The sequence below is a fragment of the Tiliqua scincoides genome, chromosome 1 (assembly GCF_035046505.1).
Source record: "Tiliqua scincoides isolate rTilSci1 chromosome 1, rTilSci1.hap2, whole genome shotgun sequence".
Taxonomy (NCBI): domain Eukaryota; kingdom Metazoa; phylum Chordata; class Lepidosauria; order Squamata; family Scincidae; genus Tiliqua; species Tiliqua scincoides.
The window spans coordinates 242,299,407-242,317,117 of NC_089821.1; the positions used below are offsets into that span (position 1 = coordinate 242,299,407).

Here is a 17,711-nt window from a genome sequence, read left to right on the forward strand (position 1 = left end):
GATTGGTTGAGTGGATACAGTACTTACAGTTCATTTTCCGTAGCTTTCTGTAGTTCATTTGGCAGCTTTCTGTACATTCTCCAGGAGCTCCTTGTCTTCAGAAAAAAATCTCCCTTCCCTTAGTCCACTCATTTTAGAGTTTGATGCAAAATCTCTTACCCACAATCTTTGTTTTGTTGGCACAAGGGAAGGGCATCAAAAGGAAGGGAAGGGCATCAAAGTTCTTTTTAAGATGCCTGTTCATGAGCCATTCTCAGCTAGGTATATGGATCCTGGGTTGTTCAGGGTTTTCCTCTACTTTGGCAACTGCAGTCTCTGCAGGGCTTGAGTCAGGCTTTGGCCAATTAAGCTGCAGGAATTTTTCCATGAGGTCAGCTCCCAGGTTGAAGATCAGAGCAAGCCAGGCTAAGCCAAAAACAATCCAAATTGCTGCCAGGCTTCTGTATATTGAGATATAGTGCTTGTTGGGATCTGTGCCTGGAAAAGACATTCCAAGAAGACCCATAAGTTAGATTGTCACCACTGTGATCTTTAATAATATGTTAATTCAATGGCCACCACACACGTTGCATGTGCATTTGTGTGCAAATAAGAACCATGCAAAGAGTGGACATTCCGTCCCTGTAAGCCTGTACATTTTCCCACAGATTAGAGATAGTAATGGCAGTGGTTTCACAGTATATCTCCAACTTGCCAAGCCTCTCAAGATATGGGAACAGGGTCCATGGTGAGGTAGCAGAAGAAGATAAGTGACTGAGTAGCAGCAACTGTTACCCTGCACATGCGTGATCTCGTCTGATCTCGGAAGCTAAGCAGGGTCAGGCCTGGTTAGTACTTGGATGGGAGACCGCTTGGGAATACCAGGTGCTGTAGGCTTATACCATAGTCTTTCGAGACTGAAGGTTGCCAGCCAGGGAAAAGAATCACATGGGAAGTGCCAGGCACATTGTGGCAGAAAATTGCCCTCTTTCAGGCAACTAGTTTCCTTTAGCTGTAAGGGAAGTATCCTTACAAGAGAGGACCTATGCATGAACAAGGAAAGGAAAGGAACAAGGAAAGCAGGAACTGAGCATGGTTGGAGAACCACATGTAAAAAGCAGAGGAAAGGAAGGTCAAAGAGGAGGGCACTTTGGTGTCTATAAATGGATCATTCATGAGAGATTATCCCTAACCTTTTAACAGGGATGGTTAAACATTGGTGAATGAATGAATTTTGCATCTGGTTGACACTTGTCACCAGCCTCAGTAGAGATGCCATGTATAATGAGGTTACATGCATTGGCCTTACATTTCAATAATGTCACAGGTTTCACTATCTCTCCACTTAATCAAGGTTTACAGTGGAATGCTCTCAGAAGTTGCCAACACCATTCGGTCCATTACCTACTACATAATCTCCAAAGCCAATGGTGCTGAGGGTGATGAAAGTGAAGTAGAAACCTTCTCCATAACTCCAGCCTTCCACATAACTGAAGATCATTGGTGGGAAAACCAGAAAAATCAATGTTCCAACTGTGAGAAAAAATCCCGTTGTCAGAGTCTGCACCACCTGTGGATACAAAGGAGAAAAATGGTAGTTTAGTAACAGTGAGCATCAATCTTAGCGGGGATTTGAGAGCACTTTGAACTCTACCAGGTCATCTTTCAAATGCAGCAGTGCCCAAACTCGTGGCCGCTGTGTGTTGGGAATGCTGTCCCCATCCGGACCGCATCTGACTGTTCCACCCAGGTGCCACACAAAGTCCTCCTTGTTCAGGGGACAGGGGTGCTCTGAGCAGTCACATCTGCTGCCTGGTGTCCCAGAAGACAGTGCAATAGGACATGCAGGCAGATGCAATTGCCCAGAGTGTCCCTGGCCCCTGAATGAGGAGAACTTCATGCAGTGCCTGGGTGGAACAGAATGGTCAGCTCGCCAGGTGGACAGATCCGCCCGAACCTGGGATCTGGCCCCCGGGCTGGAGTTCGAGCAGCCCTAATATAATGGCTGCCTCATGTGTTACAGTCCCAAGATTATACTGCTGAAAACTTATTCAACATGGCAATGCTCCATGTGGATGTTGGTGGTAGTATATCATTTGTAAGCTTCTTACCACATGCATTTGAAAGTGAACCTTGCAGACCAGAAGACAAACAAGAGAAAGTAAACAGACTGCAAGTCTCTTTTTCTGAACTTGAACTTTTTGAACTTTGTCTAGACTGAGCAAGCCCACGTGTATTAGGCAGGTAGGAAGTTGATCAGTCTAGTTCTTACAGTTTAAAACTTTTCTTGATCTTTCTTGGCCCCCAGTTTCTGTGGACTTTTCTTTCTAAAGTAAGAGGTGCAGTTTCATCTACATGAGTATACATGTTCATCTGCAGATTCTTGGCATGGTGTTGCTTGTGCACCCCCCAATAAATGTGCAAGACAGAAACCTGGGTGAAACTGAGCCATTTTATTGAAATATCAAATAATGAACCTGCAGAAAGTAGAAAAAAAACTCTTAAAAAAAACCCTCTAAAAGCTCAAACCCCCAGTACAAATACATGGGGGGAAACAGTAGAGACTATGTATTCCCCCAATTAAACACAGGTGAAATGATCCTGACTCAAAGCTGTGATCTGTCATGAGATGGAGTAAACTTGTCACAGTAAACCCCAAGGGTCAAGGCAACTGGACTGAGCAGGCTCCCACAAGCTTGCAAGCCTTATGATTGTCTCTGCAAATCCAAGTAGAGGGCTCACCAGCTAGCCTCACTTTGCCAGTAAGCATCATCTGAGTGGTACTGGCTCACCCTCTGACCTTGCTTACCTGAGAATGCAACCAAACTGCCAATTTTTATCACCAAGACCTGCATGACACCTGCCATGTGGGGGAGAAAGCAGAGCACCCTGTGCCCCACAAAGTGGCACAGGGAGGAGAAGCTATGAAACAAGATAGTTCATAGAAATTGATGAGGATCAGTGGCACAGAAAAAGGGAGTTCAAGTCTGATTCAAGAGAGCATTTTATGGGCTCAGGGGATGCAAAAATTAATACAGAAGACAATGGACAGGATTGTTATACAACCAGAGTTGAGACTACTAGTATGCAGTTTTGCAGAAATGTGAGTAAAGTATGTGAACCAGGAGTCACCTAGAACAAGTTCACAACCTGTTGTTCCCATGGATCCTGATAGGCTGGATCCTTGTTCCTACTAAATCAAAATTTTAAAAGGAGGAAAACCTGTTTGTGAGAAATACCAAGAAGTCCCTTCCCTCTAAATGATGTCCTTGGACCATATTGTGCAGACAGCCATTGTGAGTCATCTGTATGCTTTTTAAAAATTACACCCTTTGAAAATTCAGTCTTGCATCCTTTTACCAGAATTTCATACAAACACATGATGGTATCCTGTCCTGAGTCAGACCAGTGGCCAAACCTTCTCAATATTTTCTACAGTGACCGTTAGCTACTCTTCAGAATTTCAAGTTCCTGCTTAAAGCATGCACTCTGCCACTGAGCAATGGCCTTTCTCCTAATTTTTTTTCCAAAATTTGATGAACACTCTGAGACTAGCCAGCAGCAGACAGGCCAAAGCATGTTGTGTAATTACCTCATCTTCATCCTTTTTCATCATTCATTCAACTAAGTTTTGTAGTCTGTGCTGTGATATAGCAATTTGCTGCAGGTGCAAGGGTTCTGTGGCATGTGTACATGGGTGTTCAGATATTGTTCTGGATTAGGTTGATAGTGTATAATTTCCACAAACAATTGTGCATGTTGTCAAAGTTCTTATTGGCCATTAACAGTGTCAGTATAAGCACACCCTCAAAAAAAAATCAAACAATTTTTTTCTCATACTCAAACTGTCAGGAAGTACAGGCTCTTTACGGGGTGTGAGTAACACCAGTTTAGAGGGAGGCACAAGTAATTCAACATGTTTTGTTGATAATATTGCTATAAAAGTCAATGCTTATGAGAGGGGTCTACACATTTTGACTAGTCTTGATGGCCATCCAAAATATGTGACTGCTTCTCATCTAGATTGTCCTTTCACTCAGAGGCAAGGTGGAAGTGGCAATAATTCACATTACAGGTGGAGCCTATTTATCCGTGTTAGTTCCATTCTGTGACTCGGAACGATTAACAAAAAACACGTTGTGCTAAATTCCGTAGAGTTGCATAGAACTGCAGCCTGACACTTCTGGATGGAAGGAAACTAAGGCAGCTGTTATCAATCCCCTCCGCTCTGTATTCAGCCTTCCCTGTTGCCAGCTGCCCGACTTCTTTCAGTTGCTGAGCTTTTAAGAGTCCAGCCCTATGCATTTCTACTCAGAAGTAAGCCCCATTCAATTAAGTCCCCTCTCCTCCCCCTCCCCACTCAGCCCTCCCCGTTGCCAGCTGCCTGGCTTCTTTCACAGTTGGAATGAAAGCTGAGCTTTTAAGAGTCCAGCCCTATGTATTTCTACTCAGAAGTAAGCCCCATTCCAGTCAATGGGGCTTACTCCCAGGAAAGTGTGGAGAGGATTGTAAGCTATATCTCATGCTTAGCTTGGTGGGAGGGCTTGCTTGTGTCGGTGATAGCCTGCACCATGGGAGGGGTTGCTTGTGTCAGTGATTGCCTGCACCATGAGGGGGGGGGGGAATTTGGCAAACACTCCCTGGGTTTTTTAAAGCAATCCTCTCTGTTGCTACCACACCTGCCCCTGCGTGTGTGTGTGAGAGAGAGCGTACGCGCGCAAACTCCACCTTGCTGCACGTGTTCTGGTTACACAGGGTTTTCCACCCCCCTCTTCAGCCTCTTTGCTGGCTCAGGGGCTCCAGGAATGTTACTGTTCCTTTGCACTGGGAACCACTTCCAGGGCTCCAGGGCTATTTCCCTGCCTGGGCAAGGTGGAGCCTTTTTGCAGTGTTTTGGGCTGCCTGGAAACAGACTGAGATGCCAGCGCAGGGCAGGGTGCAAGAGGCAAAGGTGTGTGTGACTTTCAGTATCCCCGGCCCATTATCGTTGAGACAAATCTGCAGATAAAAGAATCCGTGGATAAATAGGCTGCACCTGTTCTTCTAAGAGCTTCTGAAACCCAGCACAGGGTCAGAAATAAGCCCTCACCTGTCTTCCAAATCCCAGACTTGGGAGAATGAGGGGGTTTTGTTCCATCACACTGAGTGTCTGAAAGAGCAGAGATGACTTTCTGTCCAATATCATTTTGTTTTGGGGGGCAGGCATTGATGAGATTACAAGGTATTTGCCACCAGTGGTAACCTGGTGAGCAGTTTGGTGGGCCCTGCCTCAGGAGTTCCTTATCTTTCCTAGAGTTACCCCAGACTGCAGATGAAGTGATGCAAGAAAAGAGGCTCGGTTTCAGCCAGGGAAGGAATGGACAGGTAAGCTCTGAGAAATGCTTTGACAGGCACAATGTATTCTTTACTGTTCACTTCGTGAAAATACCTAGCCTATATTTTCAACAAGGAGTTGCTCACCACATTGTGGCAAAGCAATAGTAGAATAAGGAAGGGAGGAAGAAAAAGTTCTCAGAAAGTAGGTGTGTTATGTTGCACTTAGCCCCTTAGTACCCAAGCCACAAGGTCTTCTTCAGTGAAGGCCCTATGTTTCTTAGAGGTCAAGCTCGTTCCTCCCAATTGCCCACAAAACAGCCCCCATAAGGTGGCAGAATGGCTCCATCTCCTCAATGAGGCAGCTTCCTCTTGGCCCACATCTTTCTCCTGAGAGCATGTGCAACATATGCTCTGGATCCTTCACAGTCCTTAAAGCTCTACATAGCTTGTGATGACCTTCCCCAATGCCTCTGATATTCCTGGCCTTGAGAGAAGGAGCAACAGTCCCATTAGTCAGAATGAGTCCAAGACATCCCCACCTGCTCAAGAGACTAATGCGGAAGTCACTTTTGAAAAGGAATGAAAACAGTGCCATGATAAATGATCAACTATACCCGGGCTCGGCCTGGCTTGTGGACCCATCTCTCCAGATTGATCAGGTGCACACTGAGTCCTTTCCCCAGCTGATTGAGAAATGCCAGATTGAGGGGAACCCCAAACAAGGCGTAAAATACACAAAACACTTGCCCAGGCACTGTGCTGGGGGCCAAGTTTCCGTAACCTGCAAAAGAAAAGAAAAAGAGCGTCGCAGTGCTCTTAATTTGACTCCTAATCTGCTTTACCATAAGCAACCACATTACAACATTAGATTTAACATTGTATCTGCCTGTACCGAGGGTTCTGATTATTATCCTTGGCTTGTTGGGCATGCTGTTGATGATGGCCATGAGCCCAAAAGAAGAGTTAACCACTTTTAATTCCCATTGATTTGTAGCTCTGCCACTGAAATCAAGATAACTTTGGCTGGTCCATGCTCTGGCTTTATAGAGGAGATGCTTTCAGACACCTATAAGTTTGCAAAAAAGGTAGATTCTACACATTTCATAATGGGGGGGGGGAGCAGGACTCCCCTAGTCAGGCTGGGAATTGGGCTTGGGAAAATTGATATTGTTTTCCTCAAAATTTGGCCTCAGGATAAACCAAGCTATTTCCCAATTTGGCCCCTGTCCTGCTTCTAGTGATGTTATCAGGAGCATTATAGGGGCCAGTCCCTACTCCCAATTCTCATACTTCCCCAAACTTGCGCCCATTTACCTGCCTCTTTCTCCTAATCCTTCTCTCCTAATTCCCTTCCTCCTGACATTTGCTAGTAGCACTAACAAACCACATTTCCCAGTGCATCTGATGCCTGGTTTGCAACCTAGGTGCCCAAGGGAAAGATCTCCCTTCCTTTCTCCATTCCACTATCATTACTAGAGCAACAACAAAAATAAATGGGCACAGGTGGGTAGGTATAAGGCATACAAGGAGAGGGATTTATTTTTCTTCAGCTCAAGTAGATAACTTGAGGTTGTAATGCTTGCCTTGTATTTGAGACAAGCATTACAAATAATAAAAATCTGTATTTCACAGCTGGAAAATACGTTTCGTAAAAAAACCAACATTTGTTCCATTTTGCAGGACGAGACAATTAGTCATAGAAAAGGTAGTTGTAAAAATGGGTGTGGGCTGTAGATATTGCCTGTTAGACACACCTTGTGATGATGGAGGCTTTCTGACCAAACTTTACCAGAAGTGCTTTGTAGACTCGGCTCTTCACAGAAGATATGGAAACTCAAAGAACAAAATGCCTCCCCCCAAAATGAGGTCACCTTACCTATAGTGGTAATAACAGTCCCAGCAAAGAAGAAACTGTTGCTAAAGTCCCAATTGCTGGGGTTGGTTGAATTTCCTTCAGGGTTGACCCCTTTTTCCCAGGCTTCCATGATGACCTGAAATGGAAGAGTAGGCCAAGGCAGCATTTAAAGGAGAGTGTTGTCATGTCAAAAACTGGAGGACAGCAGTAGCTTAAGTGGTAATGTACCACTAATGGTAATAATCATGTCATACTTCTTTGACACCAATTGCAGGTGCTTCTGGTCCATTTCTGGGTACAGTTCAAGGTGCTGATCATTACCTTGAAATCTCTAAATGGCTTAGGGTCAGGACAATCTCCTCCTGTATGGAACTGTTCCTTGAGGTTTTCTGGAAAGGCCCTCTTCTGCATCCCACCACCTGTTTAAGTTCAGCTGGTAATAACCAGGGAGAGGGCCTTTGTGGTGGTATCTCACATGTGGAACACCTCACCTACGAAGACTAAAATGGTTTCATCTCTCTCAGCATTCTGACTGCAGCTGAAAGCACATCTTTTTGGATTGCATTTGAGATTTAAATTTTTGTTTAGTTTTGGAGTTTGTATCCTTGATTTTTTTTGTATTACCTTTTTCAAAAATGTAAATTGACTGTAAACTGCCTTGGGCCCTTCCAGGTCTGAGGGGGAAAGCAGGATAAAATTACCCACTTTGCTGCAGGTGTGACAGCAAAGACCAGGAACCTAGAACAGCATAAAAAATAGAGTAGGGAAAGTACCCAAAAAAGTTGTGACACGTTTTTGTTTTATTTGTAGCTTGCATTTTAACAATTTTGCCACTTTCCTTTTACTTCTTTTGTGAGTTTATTGGTGCCTTGTCTTTTTCATCCTTGTCTTTTTCCCTCCATTGTTTTGCTGCTTTACAGCTGTTTAATAAATTTCTTGTACTTTTACCATTTCACTTGTCTGGGCTTGGTACACACAGGAGGGAGCAGATTGCCACATCTCTCAGTGCACAATCCTAACTTGCAGTGGAAACAGGAAGGCCAGTGGGCCTGCACTGTATCCAGCACAAGTTTGGTACTGACTGCAGGCCAGCCCAGGGCAAGGGGAAATGTTTCCCCTTACCTGTGTTGCACTGCAGCAGCCCCAGTGGGTCTACCCAGACCTGCACCACCTGACAAGGTGCACAAATCCAAGCAGCCCAGGACTGCCCTGGGCTGCCAGGGAACGGGGACAGGATCTGGCAAATCTGCTGGATCCTGGCCCCATCTCTCACTCCTACCTGTCCCTAGGAATGCCTACCGCCTGCCCTCCCCCTGCCCCAAAACACCTCTTGCTTCCTCCCGGCCATCCCCACAACCCCCCAGACCCCTGTGTTGGCCGAGTTCGGCTAACTCAACTCACCTCATCCCCAGGGCCTACAGTTGTGCTGGGAGGCCAGCACATGTCCGTGCAGTGTCCTATCTCCCCAACAAATGGCACAGAAGTGCTTTACGGCACTTTTGCAACGCTCCCGGGCTGGTACAAGGGACTTGCACTGGGCCATGTTCATTGTAGGATTGTGCCCTCATAATGTTATGTTCCACTACTGTTTGGTTTTAAGGAGACATTCTAGATTTTGGGGTTCCCTGTTAATCTATGAGGGAAATTTTTCCAAGGTCCTAGTTTTTTCCAAACTCCTAGCTAACCTCTGTAGCTTTGAGTAATGACGGTCAACTACTTTCCCCAGTTCGTTGCCAGTTTACTCAGTTAAAACTGTGAATCAGGGAGCAGGGAGGTGGGTATAGATCGTAATAATGATTATTCCTATCATGTGGTATCCTATAATATGGTTGTGGATGATTTCCACGGCTAACAGAGATTTAAAGGCCAGTTTTTGTTGTAGCCGAAATGTTGGTGCCCTCTAGTGGGTTTTCCCAAGTACAGCAGGCATTAGAGAAAATATCTTGGCCCTTCCGTACACCAAAAATTTGAGCTTCCTTTCAATGTTGGCATCTGTGTAAATCTCTTGGCTTCACTGAATTCAGTTTTGTGTAACAGAAAAGAAATTACTTAGCTTCCAGAAACTAATTTACACAGTTTGCCTTTAAATAAAAATATGATGAGGACTAGGTTAAAAATAGAGTATTAATGACAATCAAAAGCTTCATAAAAAGTCAAGGTAAAAAGCAAATTTGTATTCAGTATATATGAATTTATTTGCAATAAACAAAATGTATAAAAATAAAGTAGACACTCTCATCCTTTGAATGAATCAAACAAGTAAAACTTATAATTGGCTTAAAACCACCCACAAAAAATAAAAATGCATATCTACAATATATAGGTTTTGCATGTGGCATTGCAGAGCATAGTATAGCCACAAACCAACTTCAGATCGTGTTGCATATTATAAGTCTGGCTAAATATATATGTGCCAACATTTAAATGCTCCTTAGGTCTTTAGGTGTTCTCTTAGTCTGAAATGCTATGTACACTTTCTGGGAGTAAGCCCCATTAAATACAATGGGACCTTCTGAATAAACATGCATTTGATTGTATTGTTGATCTCCCCAGTGAGCAGTATAGGGACATGAATGCAAAGAATTTTGCATCTTCTACTTGAATGCGGTATGGGAAAAGGTCACATGTTTGGAATTTGATTAATTTGCTCACTTCAAAACCATTTGTTGTAAATGGGAGTGCAATTAAATGTTGAAAAAATATTTTCAAATGCTGAAAGTCTTTTTTCTCAGAAACTACTAGATGTTTAAAATTTATGGCAAAATGGGATTTTAAAATGAAAGTTAGCATTCAGTATTTTAGCACTTTTTGAGCCATAGTATTTAAAATACAATCCTTTCCTATGTTCCTTGAAGAAGAAGAATCTATCTGGTTTTGGTGATTATTTCAGTGCAGTTCAGTGAACCCTTGATTTAATAGACCTCAGTTGAACAGAAATTCAACTCCCAAAATAGTTCAGAAATAACAGCTCCCAAAGTCTGCAGAGTTCCATTAACCCATACTTTACAGTGGTTCTCCTTTCTGTCCTCAAGCAGGGTACTCTAGGAATTGAGATGCTGTTTCTCCATTCCTGAGGCCTTCGTGTAACTGGGTCTAATAATCATAAGAACATAAGAACAGCCCCACTGGATCAGGCCATAGGCCCATCTAGTCCAGCTTCCTGTATCTCACAGCGGCCCATCAAATGCCCCAGGGAGCACACCAGATAACAGGAGACCTCATCCTGGTGCCCTCCCTTGCATCTGCATTCTGACATAGCCCATTTCTAAAATCAGGAGGTTGCACATACACATCATGGCTTGTACCCTGTAATGGATTTTTCCTCCAGAAACTTGTCCAATCCCCTTTTAAAGGCATCCAGGCCAGATGCCGTCACCACATCCTGTGGCAAGGAGTTTCACAGACCAACCACACGCTGAGTAAAGAAATATTTTCTCTTGTCTGTTCTAACTCTCCCAACACTCAATTTTAGTGGATGTCCCCTGGTTCTGGTGTTATGTGAGAGTGTAAAGAGCGTCTCCCTATCCACTCTGTCCATCCCCTGCATAATTTTGTATGTCTCAATCATGTCCCCCCTCAGGCGCCTCTTTTCTAGGCTGAAGAGGCCCAAACGCTGTTGCCTTTCCTCATAAGGAAGGTGCCCCAGCCCAGTAATCATCTTAGTCACTCTCTTTTGCACCTCTTCCATTTCCACTATGTCTTTTTTGAGATGCGGCGACCAGAACTGGACACAATACTCCAGGTGTGGCCTTACCATCGATTTGTACAACGGCATTATAATATTAGCCGTTTTATTCTCAATACCTTTCCTAATGATCCTAATGAATCCTAATGAGCCTAATGATCCTAATGAATCAGGACAGGGCAATAATAATTTTCAATTGTTTGGATGGATCTTTAAAGGGGGGGGGAGTCAGTAACCCAAAATGTTAGCAGGAAGGCAAGAACTCGGTTTACGTAACAGTGCATGTAATGGTGGTAATGGTGGCAAGCATACCTGTTGGCCCTGGCCCTGATTTCTGCATATTCAGTAGAATTTGTGAACTGGTCTTTTGTGCATATACAAAATGTGTAGATTTATCTGTATGATCTTTATCTTGCATTTTTTTCAGGTTACATATTGTGCATAAAAGATTATGGCAGTACCATTTGTACATGTATAGGAAGGACTTTGTCTACCCAAGTTCCACTGAGCACACATAGTTTAGGGCTGAGCCAATGGGTACAACTCTGACAACCCTCCCTCAGTGCTTTGAGGTGTAGATTCCATGTGAGCAGAGCTAAGTTTTCATTAATTTAAGGATTTTTCAGTGCCATTATTACAGCCAGTAAACTAAGCTATCGGGAACATGAGAAAATTTTGTGCATAGTTGTTAAACTTCATAAAGGGAAAAAATGCTTTGAGATGAGGTTTGTGTTGTATAAGCTACACTATTTTGCCTACATACAATTTGTAGAGGGGATGACCTTGTTTCAAGAGATATATTGCTGTTAACCTTCTTTAAAATACACACACAGAGGAAAAGAAAAATCTGCTAGGTGTGCAGTATAGTATATAGTGGAAAAGAAAAAGTGAGAATGGACAGCTCCAAAGAATAAAATAGAATGAAAAATTTCCTAAGCAACAAGGAATTACTATAGACAATGCAATTTTTGGCAAAAGAATAAAAAAGAGAGAGAGAGAGAGAGAGACTACATGAATGCTGCTTTATGAACACTACATTCAGTCTCCAAAGAATTCAATACTTGAATTAATATATTTGAATGCAGACTTTAAATGGGAAGGCAAATACTGTTCCTATATTATTTGTTTTTCAATCACATTAAATAATAATAATAATTAATAATAATTAATAGACTTCTACAACAGGCTGTTTTTTTTAAATTAATGTTTCTATGCTTTAAAAATAATGTTTGGTTTGTAAGGCACCTTGAGTATCCTCATTGAGTACATTGGCAGGCTCTAAGTGTTTAAATAACTCAAATAATTTAGTTGTTACCCTTTTCACTCATACACACACACATACACACTCTATTGTGTTCCATGCAGCTATCACAACACCCCAGCAATATCCTTCTCGGACTAGGGAAGGGCTTTTCAAACTGGGTCGTCGCGATGTCCCAGCCTGAAGGCCCTGGCCTCTGCCACCTTAAGGGACAGGGCAGCGAGGGGACAGCGAGGAGGAGGGGGCAGCAACACAATCCCCAGGATCGCATCGCTAAGGGGGCTGCAGGGGCTTGGCGGGGAGCCCTGTGCGAGCAACTGCAGGGCTCCCAGGTCTTCAAAACTGAAAGCACAGCGATCACGCTCCACTTCCAGTTTTTACCCCATTTCCTCCCCCCTGCCCCGCAAGGACTTACTAAGGGGCTCAAATTCCCTTGGAGTTTGAAAACTGCTGGACTAGGGGGAGAAACAGATTTTCCAGATACAAAATACTAAAGTTTGAATGTTGGAAAATGGCAATATCTGCCTAGCAAAAATTGCAGCCTTGAGGGAAGATGAGCAACAGATGAGAAAGAAAGATGCATTTACTGCTCAGTGAAACAGATTGTGGAAAGAGGCTCTCATGCATTCAACCTTCATCGCAAATATGTACCAGTTATTCCTCTATTTCCCTTTCTATATGGTGTGGCTTATCTTAAACCCATTTCTGCCCAGCCCACAGGTGTACACATTTGATCCCTGTTGCGTAGAGGCAACGTTGGGCAGAAATGGCTTAAGTGGAGACCAGATAAACTGTGAAATCATTGCTGTCAGTATTGTTGGAAGTACCATTTGTATCAAGAACCTTGGTGCAGGTCTTTTCTCTGGGGACAAACCAAGTTGCTTTTGCACGTGTCTGCCTTGCTCCACTAAACGCACATTCTCCCTATCACAACTGGCAGGGTATCTTCTTCCTTTTCTAAGAGATATTTGAGCTCTTGTAGGACAGTCCAGAATAGAAATGGACAGGGAAGAAGCACAAAAACTCCTTTAAGGTCTTTTTTGTTTGTTTTCCTTTGTGAAATTTATTTTTTCAGAAACTGAGAAAAATAAGGTGGAATTGGAGATCTAGAATTATAAGTGTCCTTGTAAGGCACACTGAGTGGACACTAAGGCAAATGTTGAATAGGACTTAGGGATGAGAACGAGAGACATAAGAACAGCCCCACTGGATAAGGCCGTAAACCCATCTAGTCCAGTTTCCTTTATCTCACAGTGGCCCACCAAATACCCCAGGGAGCACACCAGATAACAAGAGACCTGCATCCTGGTGCCCTCCCTTGCACTGGCATTCTGACATAGCCCATTTCTAAAATCAGGAGGTTGCACATACACATCATGGCTTGTAACCTGTAATGAATTTTTTCCTCCAGAAACTTGTCTAATCCCCTTTTAAAGGCATCCAGGCCAGATGCTGTCATCACATCCTGTGGCAAGGAGTTCCACAGACCAACCACATGCTGAGTAAAGAAATGTTTTCTTTTGTCTGTCCTAACTCTCCCAACACTCATTGCCAATCAGGGATGCATTAAAAGACTGGAGTTTTCACAGCATTGGTTTCTGGCCAGTGTATAGCCATTCTTAACCTTTATAGCATTCTCTTTTGCTTTTGGTTGAAAGTTTCCTGTGGCCACAGTTCCCTAAAACCACTGCGCTAGAGGAAATGGAAGACCAACACACTGTTCCAAGGCAGGATCCTCCACACCTTAGCCACACATTCCACAGATTCATTTTCATAATGCAGAAGATTACAACATTGACTCCTTGAGCAGAGGTATTGAAGTGCCTATGTCACGATTGCTCTTCTTACCTGCACAAACTGCTCCAGGGCTTGTCGATCTAAGCAGGTGTAGTTTTGCAGGAACTTGAGCTTCTCCATTTGGAACTGGCCCCGAGTCTTGGCTTCTGCCTGCTTTTCCAGCAGCTGAAAGACCATGGCACCCAGCAGCAGGTAAAAGAGGTACCCTAGCACTAGTGTCAGAGTCCAGTTAATCTGCCGGTTGCACACTGTCAGGGGGGGCATGACTGCTGCCAGGAAGACACAGCCACCCTAGTTGAGCTGGGTGGAGTGCTCACTGGGTTAATGTTCCTGTTCCAAGAGGCATGAAAGAATTGCATGGTTGTATTTTCAGCTCATGCCACTAAGATTCTGTTTAAACAGCTTTATGAGCATGAGGTCTGGACAACATGAGACTAATGCAAACAGATTTCACTCTTTCTCTCTCCCGCGCCCCACTTTATCTTTCCTTCAGCTGCAAGCAAAACACTTACTCGTACTTACTATAGTGACACTTAATGTAGCATTAATACGTCCACCTGAAGCTGATGTTTTCAATTTTCTGGATGGGAGACCAAGATAGAAAATTGCTGAGCAACTTACCTGAAGTCACCCAGTGAGTTGGTGGAAGAGCCAGTGACAAATGACAGGCATTGTGATGCTCAAGACTTTGCGGTAACGACTGGGGAACAGGGCAGGGATAGTCTGTAACCTCTCCTGTTATGGAAGGTCCTGGAAATTAAAAATAGTGTTAAAAGCCCCCTCCCTATCAACAACGGTGCCCTAGAATATGCTAAGGTGGAAAGTCCCACTGAGTACAATGTAAGGAATCTCATAAGCTTTAGTTGGCCTAGTTCTCAGATACACCACCTCTCTTAAGTGCTGCAGCTTCAGTGCTCAGCTTTTCTGCTGCATTATTTCTTACTTGGTGAAGTCTGTGGGTTCATGATAGGAGCTTCTCCAGTTCGTGGTTTCTGATATCAAGGTTGCCCTTTAAAACTGAGTGGGGTGTATGTGTGGGAAGCAGACTAAAGGTTGTTAGCTCAGATGGTACCACAGATTTGCCTTGAGGGACGCAATGATTTTCATGGACAGAAAGGGATGGAGAACCTCCTGCGCCGATGGCAGGACTTGCCTTAGGGTCCAATCCTACACAGTTTTCCCGTGCTGGTGCAGCTGTGCCAATGGGGTGTGCACAGAATCCTGTGGTGGGGAGACAGTCACAGAGGCCTCCTTAAGGTAGAGGAATATTTGTTTCCTTACCGCAAGGAACTGCACTGCGGTAGCACCAGGCTGGAAAGTTGGATAGGATTGGCCCCTTGCATGCTAAAGGTTCATCAGCCCCAGTACTGACAAAAATGCATGGTGCCTGAGGGCAGAACTACCTGTACACATCAAGTGCGCTGTTGGAAGAGACTGGCACCATCTCCTTTTTAATGAACATAGCCACAGATTGTAGTACACAGGAGGAAGAAACTTTATTTAAAACTTTTATACTCCACTTTTCCCTCTAAAAAGGGGCGTCCAAGGTGGCTGCACAAAATATTGAAATGTGATATCAGTAATAACAAACAAAATAGAAGGTAACTGGAAAAAACGTACCTCTTCCCTGTGAACATCCACTGAGGGCCCAATCCTATGGTCCGCACCGTGCAGAGGCGCGGTGCGGACCACAGTCACAAACGTGCCATAAGGCATGTTTGCGGGACTTACTGGCGGGCTCCTGCCGGAGGTGGCTTGGCTCCAGCTGTCGCTGAGCCGCTGCCCGGCAGGCGCCCGGGTTCCACAGCTTGGCAGTGCCTGCCACCGCCAGGCTGCAGAACGACAAACGGGATGGGGCATTCAGGGGAGGGGGAGGCCGGCATGATGCGGGGAGGGCAGCGTGCCAGAGGCATGCTTGGGGTCGAGCAGGAGGAGGACCTGCAGAGCTCTGCTCCGCAGGATCTTTGGTGCTCATGGAGGCTGCACGCCTTACACGAGCACCTTCACTTTAGCGGCGCCCAAAGGGTGCTGCTAAACAGAGTGGCCCCATTGCAGGGCTGCCTTCCTTATCCGAGGGAAGGGGACGAACATCCCCTACTCCCAAGGTGCCTCCTGTGGTAGCGCGGGAGGCGCTGGATGCAGCGGCAGCCCTCGTGGTGCCACTGAGCAGGGGCGCCCCGGGCAGCTCAGGATTGGGCTGCCCCTTAGGATTGGGCTGTGAGATATTTGGTATGTGTCATTGTTGTATATAGTTTTGAGCCTATGATTCAAACAACACATTGTCTGACACTGCAGCACAAATTCTGGCATTGGACATTAATACATGCAAATACTTATTTTGCATGCCTGAGGATGGTGGACCCCAAGGATTAGAAGAGGATATATCTTATTTCTCTCTAAAAACAAAACAAACAAAACCCCAACCAGTTTCTACAGTTTTCACCTGATCCTTCACCATGAAAAGCAACAGGGAGCTTTCTGTAAGTGCATGTCTAGGGTAGGATATTGCTTTATTTTTAGGTTTTTGTAGCTGAAACCAGTGATTGCTCACTCATCCAGGAATGAGCCTTACTTTGGTGAAACATAATGATTTCTAATTACTTTTGGCAGGATTATTATCTGTGTAACGACCGGCATAATCTATTCCTTTAAAAGCATATCCAAATATCACCCACCACAAATCAATTAATGGAAGAGAAAATGTAACATGCAGACTGTTTTGTGTGTTTTTAAAAAGGACTACTGGATAAGATGAAGCATCCTGAAGAAGGTTTTATAATCAGGTTACGGTAGAAAGCGGAAAAGTAGAAAGGGGGTTTTTGAATTTGTGATTTTAAAGATTCTGCTGTCCATGCAAGACAAAATGAGGTGTAAAAATACAGCTGGGGAGGGGGCACATTCCTGCTGAAGGTAAATGAAATAGTACACCCATATTACAGTTGTTTAACAAAGGGATACTGTCTTCCCACGCAGTGGATGAGGATAGTGCATTCTGAAATTTAAAAGTAAGATTTCTTGTGAATTATGTGTCAAAATTCCCGTGTTGTGTGTGGTTTTGAAATGCATGGCTTAGTTCAAACAATAGTGTCTGACCACCTTGGGTGCTGGTGTGATAAGGAATAAGTATGTCATGAGTTTGTGTGTGTGTCCTACCTCCTTCCATGGCATGCTGGGATGCTTCTGTCTGAACTACCCCCCATGTGCTATTTAAATACTAGCATGAACAAATATATAAACAGCACATGAAGGGCCAGTTTGGATGATCCTCCATGTGATTAGGTAGTGGTTCTCCAGAGTGCCAGGAGGGGGAAGGGTTTGTATGCCTTGGTGCTCTCACTCCTAATCATGTGAGTGACTGGACCATTTGAACAGTTTGAACCACCATATGTGTATTTCTAATAACCGAAATAGTGGTGGTGGGGGAGAGAGATCAGGTTTGTAATTGTGCCATGGGGCGGAGAGGGATGCCACAGGGCACATTTCACAAGAGTGTTCTCTTTTTTATAAGATTGTGTGCCTTTGTAATAATTATATGTTCTTAGGCACATAATGTATACATCTCTCTCCTGTCAAACAAGAGTTCAGCAATATATTGCTAGACTTCATGGCGCAGCAGCTTTGTACCCCACAGCTCTGGTTTAGTTTTGCAACAAATAGGTCTGACAAGGGCATTTGAAGTGTTATTGATTCTTTACTCAAATGTATGCCAGACAGGTTTTTCTTTTTCTTTCTTTTTTAATACTGATATACTGTTTTTCATGTTTTAATTAAACTCCTTTTACTTTAACACAGGGCTGCCCAAACCCACAGAGGGCCCC

General features: G+C 44.1%; 1 protein-coding gene and 1 pseudogene across 1 annotated transcript; one reads left to right on the forward strand and one right to left on the reverse strand.

The window, feature by feature from the left end:
• Positions 1-253: 253 nt before the first annotated feature.
• Positions 254-15,868, reverse strand: KCNK16 (potassium two pore domain channel subfamily K member 16). The gene is made up of 6 exons (XM_066623227.1): positions 15,625-15,868; positions 13,945-14,162; positions 7,172-7,286; positions 5,910-6,076; positions 1,384-1,549; positions 254-477 (listed from the first exon to the last, which is right to left on the reverse strand). The coding sequence occupies exons 1-6, from the start codon at positions 15,866-15,868 to the stop codon at positions 254-256; spliced, it is 1,134 nt and encodes a 377-aa protein (XP_066479324.1).
• Positions 757-876, forward strand: LOC136637403 (5S ribosomal RNA; annotated as a pseudogene).
• Positions 15,869-17,711: the final 1,843 nt, after the last annotated feature.